General features: G+C 29.5%; 1 protein-coding gene across 1 annotated transcript in view; it reads left to right on the top strand.

The window, feature by feature from the left end:
• The first annotated feature begins 1,817 nt into the window (after positions 1-1,817).
• The window catches only part of LOC107455668 (uncharacterized), a 40,612-nt gene continuing 15,302 nt past the window's right edge, over positions 1,818-27,127 (top strand). Inside the window, exons 1-15 of the mRNA XM_087168726.1 lie at positions 1,818-1,962; positions 3,640-3,851; positions 5,469-5,568; positions 7,427-7,760; positions 9,814-9,888; positions 9,956-10,055; positions 12,970-13,051; positions 14,100-14,179; positions 17,373-17,454; positions 18,500-18,573; positions 19,205-19,324; positions 20,034-20,148; positions 22,974-23,028; positions 24,044-24,151; positions 24,234-24,365. Coding sequence (XP_087024852.1) covers positions 1,950-1,962; positions 3,640-3,851; positions 5,469-5,568; positions 7,427-7,760; positions 9,814-9,888; positions 9,956-10,055; positions 12,970-13,051; positions 14,100-14,179; positions 17,373-17,454; positions 18,500-18,573; positions 19,205-19,324; positions 20,034-20,148; positions 22,974-23,028; positions 24,044-24,151; positions 24,234-24,365 — 1,682 coding nt within the window. The 5' untranslated portion in view covers positions 1,818-1,949. The remainder of the gene's footprint in view (positions 1,963-3,639; positions 3,852-5,468; positions 5,569-7,426; positions 7,761-9,813; positions 9,889-9,955; positions 10,056-12,969; positions 13,052-14,099; positions 14,180-17,372; positions 17,455-18,499; positions 18,574-19,204; positions 19,325-20,033; positions 20,149-22,973; positions 23,029-24,043; positions 24,152-24,233; positions 24,366-27,127) is intronic.

The raw sequence follows: 27,127 nt of genomic DNA, 5'->3' as shown, positions 1-27,127 counted from the left end.
ATGGAAAAGTAACCATCTGTACTTGAAAAAAAATATTTAAACTTGGGAATGCAGAATGTGCGTCACATTAAGGTACAATAAATGTGAGAAGTAATTGTAGTTGTTTGCAATATACAACGATAACCTTCAAGTTCGTTTGTATCAGTTTTTTCTCATTTGGTGCTTTTATACTTTTAAAGATTTCGATATAAATGTTGAGATTTATGTCTGGCGATATCTAATCGATCTTATTACCTTTTTTTATAACATTTTTTTTATACTTATGACATCAAGTACAGCGAGAACCTAGAAGATCTCAAGGAGATAACTTTTTCTTTAAGAAAGGAAAAATAGATTTAATAAGTTAATAAATAGATTTTCATTTAAGTTAAAATAAGGAAATCGCAAAAAAAAAAAGCATTTAAAATTGCACTAACTTTCGTAAAATTCGCGTTAAGATCATAAATGAAATTTTCCTTTTCAGCACATCCAATTTTAATTCTGTGGTTACATTTCTGTGGCTTCAAGTGCGGCCTGCATGTTTTTTTTTTTTTTACTACAAGTTTAACAGTTAACAATTCTCGGACTACTTATCTAATGTTGTTGTTTTTTTTATATATATAATTTTAACTTACTAATTGTAGGGGAGAGTGGGGTCAATTGTAACAGGGTGCGATTGTAACAGAGCAAAAATTTCGAGTTTCGGGTTCTATATTTGGTTCCCAGGTGGCGCACAAGGTGTATTTAATAAATCTACTAAATCTACATATACACCCCTGCTGGCAACCATTTTTATGTACTTTTGAAAGAGTTACATCACAAAAGATATTTTCACGCTACGTAAGTACTTTTTTTGGTATTAGAATATTATATTGTAAGAAAGTAATTTTGTTTAAACAATTAAAAATTATTAACCGAATATGTAAGTGGACACCTTAATTAACTTTTCAAAGTAAAAAAAGATTACTTTTGTTAATTAACTAGCATTGTTTTTAACAAATGAAGCTGAAATGGCGTCTTGGGGACAATTTTAACAGCTGAAAATAAATAATCTTATGTTTACAAACCATTACTTAACTCTTTAAGAACCACCAATAGTTTCCTATATCATTTATATTATGTTGCATGTGCATTATTTTATTTGTCACCTTTCACAGCATAAATTAAAATTTCTAACCCCTTATAGTTAAAAGTTAAACCCTTTAGGTCTCTGCTCATTATTATTTTTACTTCTAAAATATCACTACTATTTTGATCAATAAAAAAATATACCACAACTATGATAATGTGTATAATTAACTATGTTTTAGCTGAATTTATGAACTGTTACAATTGACCCCGTAAGTGGGGACAATTGTAACAAGTGCACGACTGTCAAAAATTGTTAATAACTAATATAATAACATTTAAAATAAGGTATTTATTTTTTTTTCTGGTAGAGGATAGTCTACTTTACTCGTCTGTCAATTAATACTAATAATATATTGGATTTTTTGTTAGTTAAAAATAGTTAAGTGAAAAATGTTACAATTGACCTCACTCTCCCCTACGTTTTTCTACCCGCCTTTGTAATTTCATGTTTCAAAGTCAGTTTTTGGGTACCGAAACAATATGTAATGCTAAGTAGCACACTTTCCACTTATTGCACACATTCTCTAAAAGATAATTTAATAACAAATCGATGAAATAAATATTCCTTTCATGTAAAATAAAATTTCTTTAGAACTTCAAAACACAATACAATTAAGAGGGAAGTTTATCAATGAAGACAAAGCATATTATATCTAAGTTTTTCTTACTTTAAAGTGAATGGGTGGCTTATCAATGGAAGGCTCTGTCTTATCTATGCACGTTGATGAAAGAACTTTTTTGTATCGCGATTGCATTGTGATCTACTTAAAATTATAAATACGTTATTTGATATTTATTCTTAAAGCTCTTTATTAAACCCACTGAAAATTTACTCTGAAATGCGTCTAATATGTAAGTATTCAATTTTTTTTTAATAAACAAAAGTTTTAATAGCTAAACTGTCCTAATAGACTAAAAATAGCAGTATATAATATTATTTTTGAACGGAGAACGTTGTGGCACATCACTTTTGAAAGACGTGGGTGGAAGATTTTCAGCTGTAGTAAAAGTTATTTACGGTACCCTTCTAACGATTACCAAAAAGTGCTAGAAACCCATTTCTTACCATTTGCAGAGCGAATTGATGGCAAGACGTTGGCTTTCTGTCAGGACCAAGCCTCAATTTATGTTTCAAAATCTTTACATTTTGTGTTTTAGGATTATAGAGTGCGTGTTATTAAATGACGTACCCTTTTTCTCGACTTCAATTCCAACGAAAACATAGGGAGCTATCTTTAAATGGTCTGAATATGCCAAAAAGAAGCTGTTTCAGCTGTTCAGAAGCTGTTTCAGTCCAGAATGAAGGTTACCGTTACTGAAACCTGGGATAATATTGATGTTAATGTTCTTCACGGTTTAGTAAATGGTACGCAAAATCGTAAATTTCAAGTCATATCTTTCATGACGGATATATTAGCAATCATGGTGCACCTTCTGAAACATATAAAGTATACCTCAAACAAACATCCTGCCATGAAACGAGTGTTTTCTTTTATAAGTCCTTAAAAAAACTTTAAACATAATCTATTAGAAACGAATCTGGTGACTGTCATGACCAGGGAATTTAACCTCGTGTTGTCATAGAAACTTCCTATAGCACCTTTTTAACAAATCTAACATTTATATTAAAATGCATTTTTACTATCACTTGGCTTTGAAGCCTTTTATTGTTTTCAATGGCTGAAGATTTGAGTTGGTAAATGGTTGTCACACGTCGAGAGTTTTAAGATTCCTTGCGTACATAATCTTCTCTCTGACATAAGTGCCACTATTATTCGATCCAGAAGACATATGGTGTCAATTTTAAAATGCGTTCAACTTATTACCCACTGGCAAAATGGGTCTTGGTTTGGATTTGATGGCGTCCTCACACTTTTCAACTACAATGATCAAGAGTAATATTAAACAGTGCGCATGCGTTGCTATGGCGACCGCTGCTGTTTGATAATTTTTTTTAGAATTCCTTTTTTCACTTTTAATTTTGTATGCATTAAGTTGTTGAGTTTATTTGTGAGATATGGGACCAGTGAGATCCCATAAATACATCTTGAGTTGTGAATAAAAGAGAATTTCTTCATTTGAACAATATTTTTGTTTTTATTCTTTTAATTAAGAATCAGAAATTCCAACCTACAATTCAAACTGGATCGTTTTCAATACTAATTCAGGTGAATATCACAAATAAAGAGGGTTCAAACTGATTCACACGGTCCCAAAAGTTAGAGTTGAAGCAAGAAAAAAACGATACCAAGGCCTAAACTTACCGAGGCTGAAGAAGCCAAAGAACGTAGACGGGAATACCTTAAGCGTTACACACGAACGGAAAAACTAAAGGATTCCGTTCGCAAAACCTGTGATCGCCGTTTTTTATAAATATGTTAGTTTATTTATTTTTTTTCCTTCAAGGAAGCTCATTTTTCTTAACGATCTGTTACATGTCTTCTTCATCTATTTACACCTATTCAGAACAACTCCGTTAATATGACTATTTTTAAATACAAAATGAATACCATTATCCTTTTTTTCAAGGTTGTTTGGCATTTATGTTATCAGCTGCTAATTCCCTGATGGCAAGCATTGTGGTTTTACCGGATGGTAGAATATTTGAAGTACTTGATCCCCATATGCATCCCTACATCTTGGAAGAAGACTCACCTGCGTCAGTGACTCGTTTGTATGTTTTATCAAGTTTTGATCCACACGCAACTTTGCTGTGTCCAAAAGGTTATTCAATATTCGAGGTATGAACTTGTGTAATTAATCTACATAAAGCGATTAAGAACATTAGAATCATTCTTAAGTTTTATAGGTACCTGAGCTTCTTGATGATCCACTTCCTTTAATGCGTTCATTGCCGAGCTCGTTCCAGCGCGTGATTGTCTTTAAATAATCCTCCCGTGCTGGTGCGAAATTTAACAACGAATTTGTTACTCTAGGGGCTACATTGGTATTTTTGCGATAATTTTTCCATCGGCTGAAGTAGACTAGCTGGGTCAGAAAGACCGCTGACTGTGCCGATAGAGCGGTTTGCAGATTTTTATAAAAATGCAGATGAGACTGATTGATCAGATAAAACGTCCTCGAAAGATTGAATATTCCAGTCTACTGCAGCCCGTCAGATTTTGTTTATAGTACTTTTTGATGTGCTTACCTTTCATATGTGTAATGTCATTTGAGTTAATGTCTTACAGACGATATCGAATTTTGTGCCATTAAACTCGATCATTATAAGTATTTGGGAATTCAGTTATGTTGCTAAAGTAATACTATTACCAATAGTATCTAAGCATTTTAGAAGATAGTATAGCAATAATATCGCTTACTGCAATTATAGAATTAACATACTGGTCTATCGTTTTGTTTTTTGAGACCAGTGCTTCTTGGCATTTTGATTCATGAGATAAGTATTGTTAATCATAATTTTAATGTTGTCATTTCTAATATATATGAAATTGTGTCACTGAATTTATAATAATAGATAACCAATAATTGTTATGAGAGAATACAGGGCCATAGAACCGTTTATGTTTAAAATTTCTACAGCTATTTTCGAAAGGACCAAAAGTAAACATAAATAATTACTTCGTAACTAAGTTTATGGTACAAAATTATTCTAAATGAATACTAAACGTAAAACTAATTATTTAACACTACTTAAATTATTACTTGACAACCTAACAAACTGAATCTAAATAAATACTTAACGTATAACTAACTCAATACTTAAATTATCACTTAAGAAAAACTAACAAAATGAATAATAACTATAGTGTTGTCAATAGATAGAGAAATAATCAAGTTTTTGAGTCACTTAAAAGAAATATATATATAGATAATAGAAGACATGGGGGAATGAGCGATTTATGTCCTTTTTTTCACAAAAATGAGGATTAGATCGCAATTTATTGCATTTTGTAGATTTCTAAGTTTTGAGAAATCAATAACGCGAAAAATCGGTTCTACCCGAGAGTTATTACAAACCGAAGATGGGTCTTACTACGTGTGTTTTTTTCTCCGAATCAGCCTTCATGGGGATAAACTATTATTCGCCTGTGGTCTTTAATTATTTTCGTTTGAATGTTAATATTCCGCACCAGAACATTTTCTAAAACTCAAACTTTTAATAAATAAATAAATAAATCTACAAACTCAAAATTGCAAATGGGTTAATTGCGGTTTTTAGATTTGAAATCAGCATAACAAACTAGATTAGAAAAGTTAAACAACCTGCCAGATATCTATAGCTTGTTTATCGGTGTCAGTTGAAAAGGAATGAAAAAAAAAACCATCGAAAAATCTTGTTCATAATTTCAATTGAATGTCTACTCAATGCTAATGATTTTCTATTTTTTTTGCAGATGAGACAAGAATTGGTTATTAACGAAACTTTCTCCCACTTAATTCCTAGAAACATTTTGAAGGAACAAACAATATCACTTCATAACTTAGAACTAAATGGTAAAATTATTCATTAAAAAATACATCTATTTTTTTTTTTTTAATTTTTAATATTTAGTCTTTCCATAGTGACTGATACAACAGTTTTTAGCGTTACAGATTTTCGGCAGGGTTATTCATTAAAAGATTAACAAATAAAAAAATAGTCTTATTCTTAAGTATTTATAATAAAAACAGTAATTATGTATCCACCTAAAATGAAAAATATTATTTGTTGGCAGTTAGTTAGTTCTCTAAAAGTAAAATTTTTTGCACAAATATGTTGCGTAATTAATAACTGATTCTCGAAAATTTAAGTGTTAAAAAACATCTGTAAATGCTATATAAGTCACTAACAGGGTCACCATGCTATTCTCACGCTTCTAGCTGTTTAATTCTACCTTTTTCCAAAGTTTCTCTTGTCTTTATCAGCTTCTGTGCACTTGGTTTACCTTAATTAAATGCATTAGTTTGAACATTAGTGGGCGAATATCATTCGCTATGTAATTTATCAAGGCAATAAGGAGCTACTTAATCTAATTCATTTACTTAAAGTTGAATTATACTTTGACGGTATCGAACTTAATACAAAAAAAAAAATATTTAACTGCATATCCAAACAAGAACCTACATGTGTCTTTCTTTCTTTTAATTTCATACTAATTACAGGAATCAGACAATAACAAAATAAATCTTGACGTAAGATAAATTTGAAGTGTAAAATCTGCAGTACCGTAGCAAACTCCACGCAAGACAATATATTTTTAAAGGTGTACATACAGGGTGTTGAGTAAAGACTGTCCATAATATGTATTTTTCGAATCCTTGTAAAGGAAAACAAAAAAGTATACAGATTGGAGTTACAAATTAATATTTAAACGAACAAAATAGAAACGCAATCAACAATACAGAAAGCCAGATGTAATAAGCAGCAAAACATGCGTAGTTGGTCTCTCTATTTCCTCCCTTAATCACACCCTATGTATAGTGATAGTATAATGGAATTAGAAATAAATTATTATATTCCATATGTTGTGCAATGCTAATTATTTAATTGCCACAAGAGAGTCCCGTTTGGATAAAGTTAGAATACGTGACATAAAAAAAAATACAAACAGGTATCCAATTTGCGTTGGATTGTATGATATTTCACAGTCGCTCTAAGATTTCCGGCTGTTTCTTTGCTAATTCGATGAGCCTATTCAAAGTTTTAAAATGTTTTAGTGTGTTTAGTTTAATAAAATTATAAATTGATAAATTTAGTTCAAAGGAGTCATAAATAAATAGTTCATTAAGGACTGAGAGAATGACACAGTTCTATCTAAGCGTCTTTTTATTGGATTGGAGTAAATTAAATGAATTTTTTATTAATCTTTTTAATAAAGACTATTTCTTGTCGTTAATTTTTCTTGTCCAACAATTTCCAAATGGCAAAACCTACTAACCCCTAGCACTCATTTAAATTTGTCGCGTCATAGCGTTTGCACTTTTTGTGTTTTAACTTGCTATCAAAATTAAAATCTTTTAAGGCTACTCGTCGTTATTACCAAAAATTACATTGAATCTTCTTCTCCCAAAGCATTAAAAGATTGCCCTTTAGTATCCGTTTGACTCCCCAAAATTTGACTTAACTTACTATATTGTTGTACACTTAAATAAGACGGTAATAAGATCTTTTTTTGAGAAGTCTCATTAAGATATGCTTCCACTAAGCACATTTTCGGTCATGATTAACTTGGTGATTCTGAATTCTTAAGATGTGCCCTACCTCCATTACAAATTTATTTCAGACATCCAGAATTTTAAGAATTCCTGTTGAATTTGTATTTAAAGATTTTTTAGTTATTCTGTTTTGTTTAAAGGTTGCCTTACTTCTTAGATGACTATAGGAGAGCTCCTTGTCCAACTGCATATCACTGTCTTGGCTACCAGGCGTGTATATTTACCTACAGCAGGGATCTTTGTCAGGGTGAACCATTACCTCTGCTACCTGAGTATTTTGTACTCAGTATCGGCTGTTACAGGGATGATTTATTTGATGCACCAAAGAAATTCCAAAAACACAAAGATTTCGTCCTTTATATTGAATATACACCTAATGGTAGAATGCCTGAAATGGGTTTTTCTATATCCAATCTGACTTACGTCGAATCATCTGAAGAGACTGTTTTCAATGGGAAGTGTCCGCCACTAGGAGTTGCTAAAAAGGAAGGGTAAGTTTTGCATACACGCCATAATGAGATATTTTGTCATAAGAAATTAGGATAGACCAAATTATATTCGCATTTATGGTACTGCGCTTTAAATCATGGAAAATGACTTACACCAATTTAGAACAATAAGTTTGTAAGTCACAGTAATATCACACGAAATGTTTCTTTCTTTAAGTTGTATGATTTATTTAAATAAAAATAAATATGTGCTATGTACAGTGAGTGAATAGATATTAATTTTGAATAACTTTTGTTCTAATAATTGGATTTTCACGTACTGAAAGCCGCTCTTAGTAGTTCACAGGGACGACTTCAAATATGCTAATTAATTAGTGCTAACTTCTAATTAATATACGGAATCAGAAAATAAACCGACCTTTTGAATAAGTATGACTTTTTTCGGTTGATTTGAATTTTCGACTATCAAAATGGGAGGGGGTGTAGTAGCAATCTGAAAATGAGATAGCGTTAGTTTAGTCGTCAGAAGAGCGGCTGAAATTTTGTGTTCGCCATACTTCAATTTTCCGTATTTGGTCACACATCTTAAACAAATTGATCAATTACATAAATTTCGGCACCTATTTATGAAACTTGTTTATCGAAGGATGGTTACACGGAAAAAATAATGCACATTTTTAAATCATTTCCAACTACCTAATTTTAAAAGACAAAAAACAAAATTTGAAAATGGATAAAATAGTTTCTAAGTGATAAAATTAACAACAAAAAAATGATAATTTTATACAAATTTTGTAATTGTAGAATATAAAATCCTTTTTGTTTCCCAAAGTGAATATTTCCGTGATGAAACCAGTATTCGTATTTTTTTAAACTTTTATTAGTCAAAAGTTTTAGATAAATATTTTTGCTACTAAAAATATAGAACGTATACAATTAGTATTCATTTAAGTAATCAGTTATACAAGGTCCGGCTATTAATTTCCAGGACTGAGGTAACTATAGGAGAAAGAAAAGCCGGAATATGGCGCTAATGATTGCATATTGAAGAGTGTTTCCTTGCGCATGTGCAGTGCAATCGGCGCCATTCTGAAGTGAGTGGTTCTCGTGGAAAGGCGCATTAAAACGGAGCTCTTAAATTCCTGTTGTCGAAGTGAAATGGAGCAAAGAATTAACATTAAATTTTGCTTCAAATTGGGCAAGACAGCTGCAGAAACCTACAAATTGTTAAAACAAGTTTATGGCAAGGAAGCATTATTTCGCTCAAGAAATTTTGAAAGGTTTAAACGCTTTTGAACGCGAAAACGTGGAAGATGATCCGCACACAGTTCGGCTGCAGTTCGTACGCAAGTCGGAAGCAATTGAAAAAGTTCGCGTCCACACATTGCGTTTGCCTGTGAGGCGATTCTTAGCTCAGCATGGTGTCGTTGAGTCGCAGCATCCACCATACTCGCCAGACCTAGCACACACTTTTTCGTGTTTCTTAAGCCGAAAAATTCACTGAAGGAAACAAGATTTCAGGATGTCGAAGCCTTCACGAAAACTGTAACGTCACTAATAAAGAGCATTCCAAAAGAGGACTTTAAAACTTCTTTCCGAAATTTGTACAGCCGAGCACAGACGTGTATTTCGGCTATTGGGGATTACTTCGAATAATATTAAATGGCTATGAGTTTAACTTTTTTTTCCATGAGTCCTGGAAATTAATAGCCAGACCTTGTAATTATGAACCATACAGCTTTCATTATTTTTACCATTATTGCTTTTATTTGCTTTAATAATACAAAACTTTTCTTAACAAGTGGGCTATATCTTACTACAGTGCCATTTTGTTAAATGTTCAAAAGTAAAGTTGTTTTTAATATTTATAATTTTAATATTTATAATTTTAATATTTATAATTTAATATTTATAATTTTATTCCTTACAATTTTAACTTTTATAATTTTGATATTTATAATTTTTATTCATGATTTTTATATATACAATTGTTTTTTAAGGAATATAGAATAAACTTTAAACTTTTGAAAATTACATGAAGCTTGGCTTCAACAAATTGCAACTGAAAACCAAAGAAAAATACAATATATTTTAGGTACTTTGGTAACTGTATAGAATACCTTCCACCTTTCAATGTCATATCTTTGGAACTTTGGTCTGCATTAGGAAAGTAAGTTTGCTTTTTTATATCTAACTTCCATCATCTCGACGAGATCTCCAAATTGTTTTTGTTGCAGATCACAGTCCGAGATTTGTAGATCTAAAATTATTCAAACTTTGTGTGCACTGCATTATAATAGTCAAGGTCTCTGTATACCACCTGTTTATCGAAATAAAGTAAGTACCAGGACAAACAAACAGTTTATCTACTGAAAATTTTTGTAATTCTAATGGTGAAACTATAAAATGTAATTAATATTATAATATTAATTGTAAATGATATTATAATATTAATTGTAAATAATATTATAATATTAATTGTAAATAATATTATAATATAATAATAATATTAATATTGTAATTCTATAACATTAAATTGTATTTAATATTATAATATTAATTGTAAATAATATTATAATATAATAATAATATTAATATTGTGATTCGATAATAACATTGAAATTGTAATTATTAATTTTGATAATATTAATTGAAATTAATATTATAATAATATTATTTTTTCAGAATGTATCATATTTACCTCCGACACTATAGCACCATTTACGTTTAAAAGTTCTATAAGCAGTTTAAAAGGAATAAAAAATAAACATAAATAATTCGATTGCTTAAACGTAACCAAATGACCAAATGAATACTAACTATAGTGTTGCCAGTAATATATATATATATATATATATATATATATATATATATATATATATATATATATATATATATATATATATATATATATATATATATATATATATATATATATATATATATATATATACACACACACACTAAATGGCCAAATTATTGTGACCACCTGACAGTTTTACGCACAGTGAGCTATCGCGTTACATTGTTGCAGGTAACGGGTGATATAGCTACAAAGAATAGTGAGCCATCAATTGTAACAGTAGTTATTAATGTGTACAGAAAGTGAACTACCAAGCAGAAAACCGGATCTCAACGTCAGACTTGAGGTTGTCACAGGCTACTGAATGCATGAGCTGAAAAGAGACTTGCCAGAGTTTTCCAGTTCAACAGAAGAGCAATAGTACGTCAAATAGCGTGGAATCTTAATGAATGCGCAGCTGCAAACGTCTCTGAATGAACTGTGCATCGCACATTACACTATATAGGCTAAGGGAGACGACGACCTGTGCGAAAGCCTCTGCTGTCAGCTTTGCACAAGAGCAGACATCTCCAGTTTGCAAAGAAGCATAAGGATTGAACTGTAGATGACTGGAAAAGAGTCATGGGATCTGATGTATCGCGTTTTCAATTACACAATGCAGTTTGCAGGGTTCGGATATGACGAAAACAACACGAAATCATGGATCCCAACTACATTGCCACAACACATCAAGCTGGTGGAGGCAATGTTATGGTTTGGGGAATGTTTTATTGGCATTGCATGGGTTATTTGATACCTGTGGAACAACGTCTGGATGCCCAAGGGTATTTAAGTGTTATCGCAGATCAAGTACATCCTGTTATGTTAATGGTGTACGCTGCCGGCTATAGATACTTTCAGCAAGACAATGGTCCTTGTCATACAGCTCGCATCGTCGTCAGATGGGTGGAGGAACATGACGGTGACTTTACCTTGCTTCGTTAGCCTGCAAAAATCACCAGATATCAATCCAATTAGAGAATTTGCTGGTTGAAATCGAACGGGGCATCAGACGGCTGGATCCAGGGCCATCTAATCTGACGGAACTTAAAAGTGCAGTTCATCAGATATCGAGTTACATTCCTCCAACAACCTACCAAGATCTTATTAAATTTATGCCAAGAGGAATTCGAGCAGTATTACTGGCTAAACGTGGTCCAACAGTATATATATATACACACTGTCGGACCATGTATAGCCCTTAATACTATACCGGTAGATAATGTAATCTTTGTATGTCTCTCTCTCTCTTATAACTTCAGAACTGTTTGTGTTATCATCTTGCAATTTGGATGCCGGCTGAAGGGATACATTTTAGCTCAATTCTTAAAAATTGTTCCAAAACTTCCATTTGATCGTTTGATAAATAAAAACTATGTAATTAAAAGCATATTTAATGGAGAAATGGTACTAATTCGCTTAAGAGAAACATGAAAAAACGACGTACTATTATTGACGCCAATAATACTTAATTAATTTTTGTAATAGGATCTAATTGAAATAAAAAAATCAGTTATGCATAAAAAAAGCATGATTAATGGAGATATGTTATTAATTCGTTTATGAGAAATGTAAAAAATCATCCTGATATTATTGGTACCAATGATGCAAATTAATTTTGATAGTAGGCGTTACTGATGGTGGTAATTGGTGCAGTTTTAAGTGTTCCAAATACACTAATACAGATACAACAAAGCATTAGTATATTTGTAACCTATTAAAACTGCAACAATGCAGTACAATTTTAATACTGGGGAAATAGGGTTCTGTGGCGTCTTTAATTTATAAGTACCGGAGAAAATTTCTTGATTGTGGTAAATTTTGACCTTCATGAGTTGACCTCAAGCAACAGCATTATACCATATGGTACTGAACACGGGTAGTTTCTACATTGATGGGAAGAACTTCCAAAAACGTTTTTTGCTTATTCTAATAACGTAAAGTCACCTAAATAAAAGAAAAAAAGATTAATTCAGATTTATAAATTGTATTGGTATGTAACTTAGTTTTACGTTTAATTTGGCCCAGTACTAACTAATTGATTATTTAATTTTTTATTTTTTCGTCATGATATAAAAATGGATATTAATCTTACATTAAGTAAAACTACAAGAATGTACACTTAGATTCCATCCATTGTTTGAGTTTGTTGTGTGAATATTATGCAATAAATAATTTTGTGCATAGAATATTTTTAATATATGCAATCTTTAAAAGTGATTTAAAAATCATACTTACAAGCTGATCTTACAAAGAACTGTAAGATCAGCTCTAACTTATTTTTTATGTTTTTCCTTAGGCATTTCCGTTTTTAAACATATTTTTATTATTGAAAGTTTCATGGTATTTTATTTTTCTTAGTTTTAAAATATTTAAAGAATATTTGTTCAAAATATATTTTTTATTTAGAATTTGAAAGAGAACAAACTTTTCAATTCTTTAGTGTTTCCACAGCACAAAAATAGCTTTAACTTGGAAGAATACAAAAAATGTAAGTTGATATGGATATTTTTTATTTTTTCCAGATTTAAGAACTGTTATCTTTGATTTTTGATTACCGTTTATTAATATTTTTCAGATAGCATATTATTTAAGGAAAAAATTGGAATTTTTTTTCATTAGCTCTAAGCTTCATGTCTCATTATAATTTTTAAAGCTTTGTGCATTTTTATTCATTTTGTAAAATTCATTTGTATAATTCTTTTAAATTTCAAAATGCTTCTTAATTATAATTGAAGTCAGTGAAATTATTAGGGTGGCCATGGTACTATTTAAGATACTGTGGGATAAAATCGATCAGTCAAAAGTGTAATTTTATCTGTAAAAATAAATTATCTTTATAAAGTAAATTTCACTTCTAAAAGCATCTTTTAAGACTATGAAAAATTACTTTTGAAATTTTATAAAACTGAAGGAAATATAATAAAGATAAAATCCAAAAATAATGCTTTTTTATAAGTTGTATATTACAGTTAAGTTATTAAGAGTGTTATATGTATATGTTTTTATGAGATTATTATCTGCTTATATGTTTATGATTGGTACAGACTTTATTCCTTCAAATGTTGGCAAGTGGCATTGGTCGAATTCTGATAGCTGAATTCCCTTTATTCCTCTGAATTGTGCTTTCCGCTAGAAATAGAAAATACAACCTTCTGAAGTCAACATAAAGTTTAATTAGCATAGAAGAGATTAGTGAGAATTCCATTACGTCATAAATATGATTATCTATTGCATTTCGGATGGCTGGAGTGAGATTTTCAACCCATCTTTTCTCATATTCGATTTTTTTCCTACCCATTTGAAGCATGTTGTGAGTTACTGTTTGTAAATATGCATTTATAAATTTATTCTTTTTAATATATTTGTTTCGTTCCAATTAATTTCTTTGTTTTGTGTCTAGTTACCGAACAAAATCTGAAAAATAACTAATAGAAGAATTTGGTTCGTATCTAGTTACAGTGACTAAGCGAAACTAATCGAAAGTTATTATTTGTTCTTTTTATTTATGTGTTTACTTATGTATTTGTTTATTTTAGTTTTGGATAAGAAAATTCCTGAATTGGTACCAGCTCGCTTAGCGTTTGTAATAATGACTAAAAAGAATATAGGAGGCACGGTAATTTCAATTTAATTAGGTTACAACGATTTATTTCATAATAAATGAGTTAAGCATTCTATATAACGTATGCCTTTCGCTTTATGTTTGGAATTCAAAAACGAGAAGTTTTAAAATAAATTAATGTATATTTTATTTTAATTCTTTTTCATTTTGAGAAATATATTCAAAAACACAGCCTCATTTGAAAAATGCATCATCCTTGAAAATTAATTCCTGCACAAAGAAAACAAAATGTTGGTTCAAAATAAACTCATTTTTTCAGTTGAGTACTCAGGAAAATTTAAGTCAACAGAAATATCAGCAAAGCTGTTTAATTCTGAATTTTCCTGAAAAGCAGAGTTAGAGTTTTCTCGTTTATTCTATAAATGAATTACTATCAATGAATATTTATTTTGAACTTAGTTCCCATGATGCGTTAAGATTCAGTTTCACATTATATATATATATATATATATATATATATATATATATATATATATATATATATATATATATATATATATATATATATATATATAACAGGAAAACAGGCACTATTTCATTGTGCTTCAGTCTAAATGTTAAGGAAAATCTTGCGAAGAAAATCAGTAAAATGTCTCAATTTAGGAAAAGAGGGAAATCTTAGTAATTACAATTGGTTTATTAAATAGGTCGCGCGATTCCCACAAAAGAGTAAAGGGAAAAATTTCTTAAAAGATTTACAGAAAAGAAATAACATAAAAAGATTAATTATAGCTTTTTATGTTACATATATATATATATATATATATATATATATATATATATATATATATATATATATATATATATATATATATATATATATATATATATATATATATATATATATATATATATATATATATATATATATATATATATATATATATATATATATATATATATATATATATATATATATATATATATATATATATATAAGTTCATAACGAAGAATAAAACAAAGAAAAATAATAGACATATGAAAAAGGGGGGGAAATAATAAGTAAAAAATAACAAACAACAGTTTATTAAAAATAATAATAAATAATTAAAAAAATTAAAAAAAAAAAAAAAAAAAAAAAATCCTGAAATGTTAATTAAAAACCGGAAAAAAAAAGATATAATCTTTTCTTCAGCCCACACGATTATATCCGCAAAACAGAGTGCTTTCTGATATTGTATCAATAAAGCCAAAGCTAAATAAATTAATACAATAGTGTGAGGAGCACTCAAAAAAAAAAAAAAAAAAATTTTTTTTAAAAAAAACAACAAATGAAATAGATCACAAAAAGTAAAAATAACATGTAAAAACAGATAATAAAATAAAATAAAAAGAAAAAACATTAAAAAGGGGAGACTATAAAGCGAGCAGCAAAATCAGTTCAACTTACATGGACGGATATTTTTCAAGAATGATTTAAAAATGTTTTCGCAGACAGATTGCCAGATTACAAAATATGAAAACAAAAGATGAAAACAAAAGCGCAATTTGAGTGTAACAAGAGGGTTATAAAGTGTCGTTCTTACTGCACTGTTGAAGTGATTTGTTATTCTGAGTTTTGATTTGTTAGTTACCAAGGATGGGCTCGAAATGGATGTGCGCAAGGTAATATTATACAGGATAATTTTAAAAATTGATCATAAATAGTTTTAGAAGATAGATGTTTATTTAAGAAAAAGTATAAAATAGAAAAGAGAAACATAAATTGCCTGTTTTGCAGATAATTTTAGCTGCGGATTTGCACGATATGGATTGGTACATAGAAAAATTATTTAAATTATCGAAGAAAAAATTCTTTCAATAGATAATTTTGACACGGATTTGCCCGAAATGGATTTGCACATGGAAAAATTAACAAAGAAAAAACCCAAGTAGATAATTTTAGCCACGGATTTGCCCGAAATGGATTTGCACATGGAAAATTGTATAAATTAATAAAGAAATTTTTAGCAAACAATTTTATCCACGGATTTGCCCGTAATGGATTTGCACATGGAAAAACTGTACAGATTAACAAAGAAAATTATTTAGTAAAGGAATTTTTAGTAAATAATTCTAACCACGGATTTGCCCGAAATGGATTTGCACATGGAAAAATTATACAAATTAACAAAGAAATAATTTTGGCAATGGATTTACCTGAAATGGATTTGCACATGGGAAAATCATAAAAATTAACGAAAAAATGTTTAATAAATATATCCACCAAAATATACGATTAATTCAATGATTTTATATAAAATTTTATTACATTAGTTGGGTATCCATTGTTTTTTATCAGATTTTGAAAGAGTTTATCGATTTGTTTTTTGGATAAATAAATATTACTACATATTCTTTTAATTCTGTTAATTTCATTAAAAGTGGTATTTAAATAGATGCTCCTAGAAACATTAGAATTCCAAGTAACTAGTTTATTGATATTAAAATTAAAATCATTTCTTTTATCGTATAAATCAACAAAGCAGATATTTTCAACTTTCATAATACCCAAATCCAAAAAATTGAAATTAATGTTATCATCATGATTACGAAGTAAGATTAATTCCTCAGGGTATATATCACTCAATAAAACAGTAAAATCTAGGAAATTAAAGATAATTAAGTCATCAATATATCTAAAAACAAATTTAATACTAAATTTAATATATATATATATATATATATATATATATATATATATATATATATATCAACCTTGTGATAATTTACTTCTGAATCTTGTTAGCCTAGAGCAATACTATTATTATTTTATTATTTCCTTTATCAATCCTACTATTATAGGATACTCCTATTTTTATTTATGTTATTCCATTCTGAGATGATCCCTTTATAACTTTATAATTGATCATCATTGTTTATTAAATGTATATCAATATAATACTCCAGATCGAAAATCATATAAAGATATATCAACAATGCCTAATATCAGAGATTTTCAAGAAAAATGAATGACTGATAAATTATTACACAATTTCAAAATAGACCCATAAATCGTAAAACCAATTTGACTCCTCATTTTGAGTAGCGGCTAAAAATAGTAATTCGAAAATCGTACATTTTAAAAACCCGATATAAAAGAATAAAATTTTTATTTTCCAACATTAAGTTTACGTAGACTTGAACGTAAAAGTATATTTCTTCCTAGTGAAGATTAAAATTGTATTATTATATTGTATCTTATAGATCTCTGTGTTACAATCTATCTATAGAGATCATTTTCTGTACGCAGTTCATATTGACAAAGAAGAACATTCATTTGAGAGAGGTAAGCTTTAGGTTGTGAAAAGAATGTTGTTCTTTTATTTTTCTATGCAAGTTCTACATATATCGTCTGTTAAACCAGATATTGAATTAACTAATTTATTAAAAGCCAAATCATAAAGAAAAAAAAATTATTCTTACCAAGCTATTTTCAAGACGATGGAGATGGCACCGTTAGTGAAATAAGTACTCTCACTACTTAGCGGGTAGCTCAAAAATGTCCAGCAATTTTTAAAAATCAACTTCATAAACATGAAAGTAGATAAAAAAAAATCTACTTTTTGATGCATTCTACTTAGTAAAATTGGTTTAGTAACAAAAATTTTAAAAATTAATTACTAAGTTTGACAACAGATGTCGCTATAAAGAAAAACTGTAAAAAAAAATTTTCAAAAGCAGTTAAGGCCTGTTTAGACGATCCAATTTCTTGGACAGAGATTGATTGATATTGATGGAAACTTGTTTTTCTTTGAGCTTGGATCGTGTAAACAAACATCCAAGAACTTGGTCCAACTTCTTGGACGATAGTAGAGCATGTTCTACTTTCCATCCAAGTTTTTTCTCCCTTAACCAATCAGCGTCTTAGGTTTCGTGACGTCAACAAGCTGGCAGCAAATTATGTCATTTTGTTGTGGGTTTTCATAGATTTTAGTCCAAATAAATTGATCTGTTGAGGTTTATTTGTGTTATTATGATTTTATTTGAATTTATTTAGTAATTTTAAACTTATGTAAGTATTATTTTATAATGTTGAATATTAACATTGCGCATGCGCAAGTTTTTCTTTCAACGAATCAGCGACATTCAAGAACTTGGATAGTGTCAACGAATCATCCAATTTCTTGGACAGAGAAATCCGTCCAATTTCTCGGATTCAAGAAATTGGACCGTGTAAACAGGCCTTTAAACCGTGGTGCAATCTGAGGACAAAACAAACTGAGAAAAATGCTTTAAAGTTTTCCTAGTCAGGTGCACTAACTGCTGATTGAATTGTTATTAATTTTGAAGCTTAATGAGGAAAATACCTTACTTTATTTTTCAAAACGCAGCAAACTGCACTTCTTTATCTTCTTCTTTTTCTTTTTCCTTACTTAATGCTACTAAAACTTCACGATTACGTCTGGTATTTCAGATGATTTATTCATTTTTTTTCTTACAAAATTATACCTATACGATTCCGTATTCAAATTTTATAGGAAGATAATTTAATATTGTGCATTTGTCTGTTTTTAGGTTTTTTAATAAATACAATTATTTTTACGTAATTTACCTTAAAGAAATTTTTTTGGCATCATCATTATTGGTTTCTATTTGCTTAAATTTTCATAAAATTAAATTTTTTTTAAACTAAAAATCTACAAATGTGTCAATTTAAATTATTCAAAAATACAAATTGCACTACTTCATTGCATTACATTTTTAAGAAAAATTTATGGAAATTCTAAACTTTTTCAAGCTATATTTCTCCGAATCTCGAATTATTTGTTTATAATATATTATGTATTTTAATATTTCAATTCTTATTCCTAATCTTTCCTATTTATTTTTAATATTCTTTTGAATTGAAAAATCATCAAAATGTTGTAAGAAAAAAAAAAATCAAGAAAGCGTAAATTCAAAATCTTACCTAAATACAAGATGGCGTGGGAATAGATTGATATTGTGATTTAAAAAAAAAAAGCACTGATTTTTCTAATTTTTATTTTTCAGATTGCGTTGTTCACTGATTATTTTTATGTTTTTTATTCTTGCAGGAATTAGAAAGTCAGATAGAAAAATCTTTCCCGACAAGGCATAACATAATTCTTCTTCCCACGGAAAGTTCTTTTTCCACTACTTTTGACTCCTATGAAACTGTTAGAGCCAAAATGGAGGTGAATTACTCACATTGTATCTCTTTCTTGGATATCTATATTTGTTTTTAGTGATTTCTATAAATAGAATTCCAATAAAAACAGTACTAAAAATATTAGAATTAGCACATTAAAATAGCTTTTATAGATGACGGTAAAAAAATATATTAACAACAACAAGAATTTTAAATAAGCTTTTGAAACATTTCAAGAATTTTAAATAAGTCTTTAAAACATTTCAAGAAAATTTCGCAAGGATCCCGATATATATATATATATATATATATATATATATATATATATATATATATATATATATATATATATATATATATATATATATATATATATATATATATATATATATATATATATATATATATATTGTTGCCAGTTGCGCCTTCTCCAGTTGTATCTTGTTGTATTTCAATAGTATTTATTATTAATTTGCAACCTTCAATTGGCTTTTATTCTTTAACAAAGATTCTTAAAACGTATATTAGAGGAAGCCATTACAGGATATCTGATACATTAAGTAAATCGAAAGCCTGCTGTACTTTAAAAGATAAAAATCGTTTGGGTAATTTCTCAGAGCATGCATGACACTGAAATAGAGTTTGTTTACTAGACCAATGAAAAAAATGATTTTGTCTGAAACACTATTAAGCTATCTTTGTTTTAGTTAATGGTATTATCCAGTTTTGTAAAGCTGTTGTATCATTTATTCTAGGCATATGAAAATCTTCTGCATCTTGGCATATGGGATTTCGTTGTCAATTTAAACGAAGAGGACGTTCTACTCAGAAATATAGATGATTTAGCCATAGCCCTAGCCCCCTCTCGAGGTATGTGTGTAATTAATCAAAGCACTTTAGGTGGAAAACGAAAAACAGTGGCAGTCGGACTTTTTCAGAGGTGGAACTCAGTCATGAAAATGATCTGGCCTACTTTTATGTTTAAGATTTACTAAAAAAAACAAAATGCTCTTTTTTTTAAAGTTTGTTATTCCTTTGAAACATGTAGTTTTTAGAATTGTAGCATAATCTTTCCTGTTATATATAGTTTCTATATGTTATTCTGTTTACATGCGAAGATTTGAGTAGCGATTATCCAGCAATGTATTGGAATCCAAGCACAGTTTTGTTTTCAGTTGTATCAGTATCTGTCTTTTTCTTCGGATAGTAGTCGAATTTTAATTGATGATAAATTATGTTTCGTAATTAAATGAAGCTAAATTCTTCAACCAAAGAAACATTGAAATTTGTATTGTCATCAGGTAAGGAGCTCCAGTAAAGATTTGACTGATATTGCTTGTCATTTCGTTCCATCACTAAGAAATTTCGAGGGTCAGAAGAAAATTAAAGCGGTTTGTGACGGCATCTATTTAAAGTTTCTCAACTCCATGCACACACTCGGTTATGGGCTTAAAGGTTCCTGGTCAGATCTCAAAACAGAATGTGGTTTGATACTTAATAGTAGCCAATAAACATCTCAACCGCTTTTGTACGCTGGTAATTACGGAAACGAGCACACAGGTAGCTTATTCTTCCATAAATAGAAGCAGCATTACACTTCCTTGTCTCGTTCTTTGATATGAAAACGAGAACTGTTCATAACAACTTCACTCACACTTACGTAGTCTCTCAATTAGGCTTAACTCTCGCGGCTGACAACGAGTCAGATTTTCTCACTCACTAGATCATTCTCATTCACTAACAATGAGAGTGAGTCTGCATTCACACTCAAACATCTTAACTTCTCTTGTTAGGGGATGGAGATTAGATCATGTGGCAATGAATCCAAAAATGCCTGGTTAGCTTGGTTTTTGACGTTAAAAACTAGTTTGTGACCTGTAAAAAAGTGTCGGAATCCATCGAATCGAAGTCAAATAAAAGCTGCCAAAAACCTTAGGCAAATCTTTTATGTCATTCAGGACATTGATTCAGAAGTCAAGCTACATAACTGTTTAAATCATACAGTATACTTACATTAAAATTATGATTATGAAAAATATTGCCCAAACTATTACTGCTAAACTAAACTATAAAAACTTGCTTTTAAAACTTATAAAAACTGCTTTTCGTAAATAAGTATATTAATTTATATAATTTATCAACATTTTTATTTGATATATTTCGATATAACCATTCAATTTAAAGTACTGATAATAAAACAGTGAATTGTTATTTGTAATCAATCTAAATATTGATTTTATTTGAATTTAATCTATATGAATTTTTGTCTTATTGATTGAAAACTGTGTAATAAATTTCGAGTACAGTGGGCATTAAGAAGAAGTTAGAATTGAAGTAAAATAAAAATTGATTTAATTCATAATCAAAAAGATTATTGTAGAGTTCTTTTTATGCGTAAGATGATTAATTTCGTAGTTTTATTTTCAATGATTAAAGTAATAACAGACTTCAGAAATTATAATTTTACGTGATTTTATTTACAATTAATTAATATCTACAGTAGATTGTGATTTTTTACAGCAACATTTTGGACTTTTAAAAGTAATTGTAAAAACGAAAAAGAAGTTTGATACCAGAATAATTAAAGAACACATAATAGATTGGTCACTTGTAATTTTATTTGTACTTTTATTTATAATTTCACATTTATAATATCTAATAATTACTTCCAACACCAAAATTTTGGGAATTTGGCGATTATCAGAAATGATAGTAAGAAAAGATATTTTTGACATGATGGTTAAAACCCGATAAAAACGTCAATTGTCAAAAAACTTGCCAACACCAGCGTGTTTTGATCCTTGTGAGTGGCCAACGAACATTTTACTCCTCCATAATGTGAATATTAACATTACTTTACTAGCTATACAAGTATAAACTACACAATATTCGACAAATGAATTTTTTTTTCAGATATAACGATATACGTAAGAAACTTACACTGAGTGGCCAAATTATTATGACCACCTCAGAGTTTTACGCAAATGAGTTATTGCGTCACAACGTTGCCGCTAGAGGGCAAGATAACCATAACACAGGAATGCTGGACAAGTGAGTCATCAGTTATACTGTGTTGCTTGTTCAGATATGGGAAGGAAAAGTGATTTAACTGAATTTCAACGTGGAATGATTGTGGGTGCGAGATGTGTCGGAACGAGCATCAGCAAAACGGCTGCACTTGTGAAGTGTTCTAGAGCAGCAGTTGTTAATGTGTACAAAGAATGGACAATCAAGCAAAAAACCGGATCTCAACGTCAGACTTGCGGTCGTCACAGGGTACTGAATGCTCGATCAGAGAGAAGGCTGGCCAGGGTTGTGCAGCGCAACAGGAGAGCAACAGTGCGACAAATTGCAAGTGATCTTAATCAAGGAGCAAGTGTGAACGTCTCTGAACGTACTGTTCGACGCACATTGCGCCGTATAGGGTATGGAAGCAGACGACTGAAGGGGTGGTCATAATAATTTGGCCACTCAGTGTATATGCAATTCTGTATAATACTGTTAGGAAACAAATATTTCACGCCTTCTTATGCGAAATAACAAAAGCAGTTTTTATTTTAAGTCATACCATATACATCTATAATGAACTTCAATAATTAGGTTGAAAGTTATTCAGTTTCTTTTTGTAATAAATTTTTCTGCTGTCCATTGAAATGAAACTAAAAACGGTAATATATTGTTTATTTACTTTGCAGGATTGTCTTTTCTACCAGATTTACACGCAGTTGTAAAACAAGCGAGCGTGCCTATGTAAGTTATGGTAATTATAACCACTTGATCATAGCTGAAAATACAGGATTAATCTAAATAATTCATAACAGTTTCATAGAATTATTTGTTTCCAAATATACATCATACAGAGGTGGCTAATGTAAGTAAAAATACAATAACTCATCAAGTTTTAGGTACATACTAAAATTGTAAATGTTCTAAGCACACACCCTTGGTTACCTGTCACTCACCAATGGTGAACAGTTCTATCCACATCTTCAATAGCAGGTTCTATAAATGTCCATCACAGCAACAATGTTACCCTCTTGCAGGGTTGTTAATATTGGTGATACATACTCGTACATTTTTGTAATTCACAAGTTTACACGGGTATATATATATATTTTGTCCTCCACAAATTGACATTGAGGATATTGACGTTGTCCTTCACAAGGTTATGTACCTCCAATGCCAACAACAGTGCAGGAGTACATCATTGGTTGAAACATAAGAATGGAACTTTTGTTTTATTTTGATATGTACCGGTCAACCAAGGACATTGAACATTTGTTGTTTTCATTAGAAACTTGATGAGTGTATGTATCTTTACACAATCCATTAATTAGTGTTTTGATATAATAGATGCTTTCTAAAATTATAAATGCAAGAATGGTTGTATGTATTTGCAGGAATGCATATTTTATGTTTTAAAAACAAAAAAAAATATTTCTTGCATTTTTTTAAATATGTATATTTATTACAAATGATTAAAAAAAATTTTTTTGCATTTATTAGACCATTTTAGTTTCTTATTAAAATGCTTGTTCTTTCACGAATACTGATAAACAAGTTTATTTTACAAGTATTTCAATAAGCGCATAGTAAAAATAAATACAATAAATTCATTGTAACTGATTGAGAATAATTTTGGAATGAAAATAAGATAAACAAAACAGAGAGAGAACAATTTTGGTGTGTTCTTGCATGCCACCAGTAATTTCTTTTTAATACTTTTAACTGAAATATTTTTACTCAATGCTTTTAACTTTTTCAGTGTTTCATGTGGAGGTTTAATTCACGAATTTCCATCTTTGTCAAACGCATTTCGAACAAAAAGTAATCTCATATTTTATAATTCTTCAGATGATGGCATTCTAAGCAGGTAAGTAACTAAATATGCAGGAGCGGACAAAATATATTACACTTATAACTTCAGCACACGTGATAATAATTTTTTTTTGTAGAGAATTTGTGGAATATTTGGTGGATGAAAACAGACATTCAAAAGAAGTCAATGAGCAACAATTTTTTCTGCAAACATTACACTTTTCTTACAACGCCTACATTCCTACTCTTATGATGAATTCTCCCTTCAAGTGAGTAAAAGAATTTTTATTTACAGATCATAGATTTAACATATTGTTCTGTGATCACTTTGCATGTAATTTTAGAATCCTCATCAAGAATGATGTAAGAAAAATATTTTATTGAGGACAATATATCCATGTTTAACTTAGACAGAAACAAGTTATCAAGGCTTGACGTATTCCTACTAGGTATGTCCCTGGCAATTACCTAGTACCCAATCTAACGAGCCAGACTTTCATTACCCTGATCCTACAAAAGAATTTTACTACTCGGTTTCGGGTTTCCACACTCAGTGTTTTGTAAATTCATTCCCAATTTCAAATTTACCCAAATCTTATCCGGACACGTTCGTTGTAAAGAATACCTACATAGATTCAAGCACGTAGAATCTCCACTCTGCAGCTGTGACCAAAATAAAATTCAAAATATTGAACATATTTTATTCTTCTGCTCTGAATTAGACTCTCATCGTAGTGAACTTTTCAAACATATTGTGGATTACGATTGTCGCCAAACTGTCATACTCTGATCAATACTGACTGTCTACCAATTTTTCAAAAGTTTGTTCATAATATCCCTTTTCTTTCTTTTAGATTTTGCTTGTCTGCTTTTATATTTTATATCGGTATTTCATTTTGTATTTTTGATCTAAATTTGTCATTCTCATTCTTCAATGCATGCATTATAACTCTTGTTATGGAGCATGCTGGAAATAAATATTTTAAAAATAAAAAATAATAAAAATAAAAACTCAGTGTTTAGTCTTAAGACCCAGTGCAGGGTAGCTAATTTATAAAAAATACTTTTAGCAACTCGTTCTCTTTTTCTTTTCTTTTTTTTTTTTTTTTTTTTTTGGAGATGTTTCCTTTGGTGGTAATTTGGTCGCAATTATAATGCAAGCTTTTATTTCTCTTAAAATTTCTTACCAGTACTTAAAAAAAAGTCAAGAATTATCTTTTTTTAATTGAAAAAAAAGCTAAGCAGGAGAGCGAGTCGTTAAACGCCACTGGGTTGTAAAATTTGCTACCAGTTACCCGAACGTGGCCAATTTTACCGGGTTACACTTATATATGATCAACACAATCATATTCAGATTTATAGTAACTTTAAAACTATTCATAAGAATGATTGTATTTTTGCAAATCCATTAATTTTATTAGTTTCGTAATTATCAAACTGAAATAACTTTTTTAGGTGCAACATATTTAGCTCTCGTGTTAAGTTTTAATTTAGTTAACCTTAATAAAGTGGAAAACCTTTAGGACAGTATGTTTGCTAAGAGTGGTTTAGTAGTGCCAGCTTAGAAGAAGGACATGCAAATTCAGAAATCTAAGGCTGGGAACTATTTTAATTAACTTAATAGGATAGCTAAACTTAATATGATAGTTAAAATAGGGAATTAAATTGTTATTTAGTTAAATTTAAGAAAATCGTTATAAATAAAATTCGAAGAATATGATCCTAAAAATACAAATAAGTATATTACATTTATACTAACTTAGCTTTCAGCAAAAGAGTAAGTTCAACAATACGTTTTTATTATTCGTGTTTCTGGGATTAGCATTTCAATGAAGTTTATTGAACAACAGTTGCAAACAAAATATAAGTATTTTCTTACAAAGAACTAGTTAAATATTCTAATGTTGTTACTAATTTGGATGTTATAATACGCTGTTACTAATTTGACAAATATAATTCTACTTGCTAAATGTAACTCTAATGCTGTTACTAATTTGACAATTTCCTAATAATTTAAAGCACATAGCAATAAAAACATGTTAATTTCAAGCTTCTTTTTTAAACCAAACTTGATAATTACATGTTTTGAACATTGATTTTATCTTGAAAATAAGAAAGAAAAAGAAACTTTTTATTTTTATATAACTCAACAAATATCATTTAAGAATATTTTATAACATTTTCAGCATCAATTCATTCGCATTTATATTGAAAAGAAGCAAGTCTGAATAAAAGTAACCATCGATAACTTCAAACTGGAGTTTTACAACAAAGCTAGAGTCTAACTCATCAGCACAATAAATTCAGCTTCCAGTCAGTCTGGTTAAAGTTCTCTTTATGTCAATCTTACCGTCGAATGTTTTCACGCTTCTTTTTTTTTTTTTTTTTAAGTTATACTTCTCATGCGACTTCCAACAAGGTTGCGTTAAACGTTTAACGCTACATTTTTATTTATTGGCCGGGAAATCACGTGGTAGGATCCAGTTTTCCCTCATTCACTTCCATATTGTTTTGGTTCTCACCAGCATAAAAATAATAAAAGTATTGTTTTTCTATAAATATTTTTTTAGTTTGTTTTGATACACATATAATTTAATAGGGTAGTATTTTTTATTTTCAAATTTAGTGGATAACAATTGTAAAAAATGAGTGAAAACAATCCCTCGGACAATGCGACGGATTTAAGGTTATGTAAAGGTACGTCTCTTGTGAATATCAATTGATTGTTAGGTTTTCGCTTTTGAAATTACATTGTGACGCATTCACATTAATACAAATACATTTTCCAGGGCGAGACGATGAGGCAACCACAAGCACTTCCACTGGTTCAAGAGGAGAAAATGCACAATATTACCGTGATTACAGAGCACGGAAGCGAGCGGAGCAGGAAAAAGAGTTGTTGAATAGAACTAGTGATCCTTCTACGACTGCTGATTCTTCTACAATTAACGTCGCAGGTTGCGAAGGGTAACTTCTTCCGCGCGGAGGGATTGCACGCACTATTTTTTTTTTTTTTTTTTTTTTGAAGTTA

The sequence above is a fragment of the Parasteatoda tepidariorum genome, chromosome 7 (assembly GCF_982258835.1).
Source record: "Parasteatoda tepidariorum strain Cologne lab strain chromosome 7, Ptep-v5.0, whole genome shotgun sequence".
In the NCBI taxonomy this organism is placed as follows: domain Eukaryota; kingdom Metazoa; phylum Arthropoda; class Arachnida; order Araneae; family Theridiidae; genus Parasteatoda; species Parasteatoda tepidariorum.
This window is presented reverse-complemented; position numbering and strand designations above follow the sequence as displayed.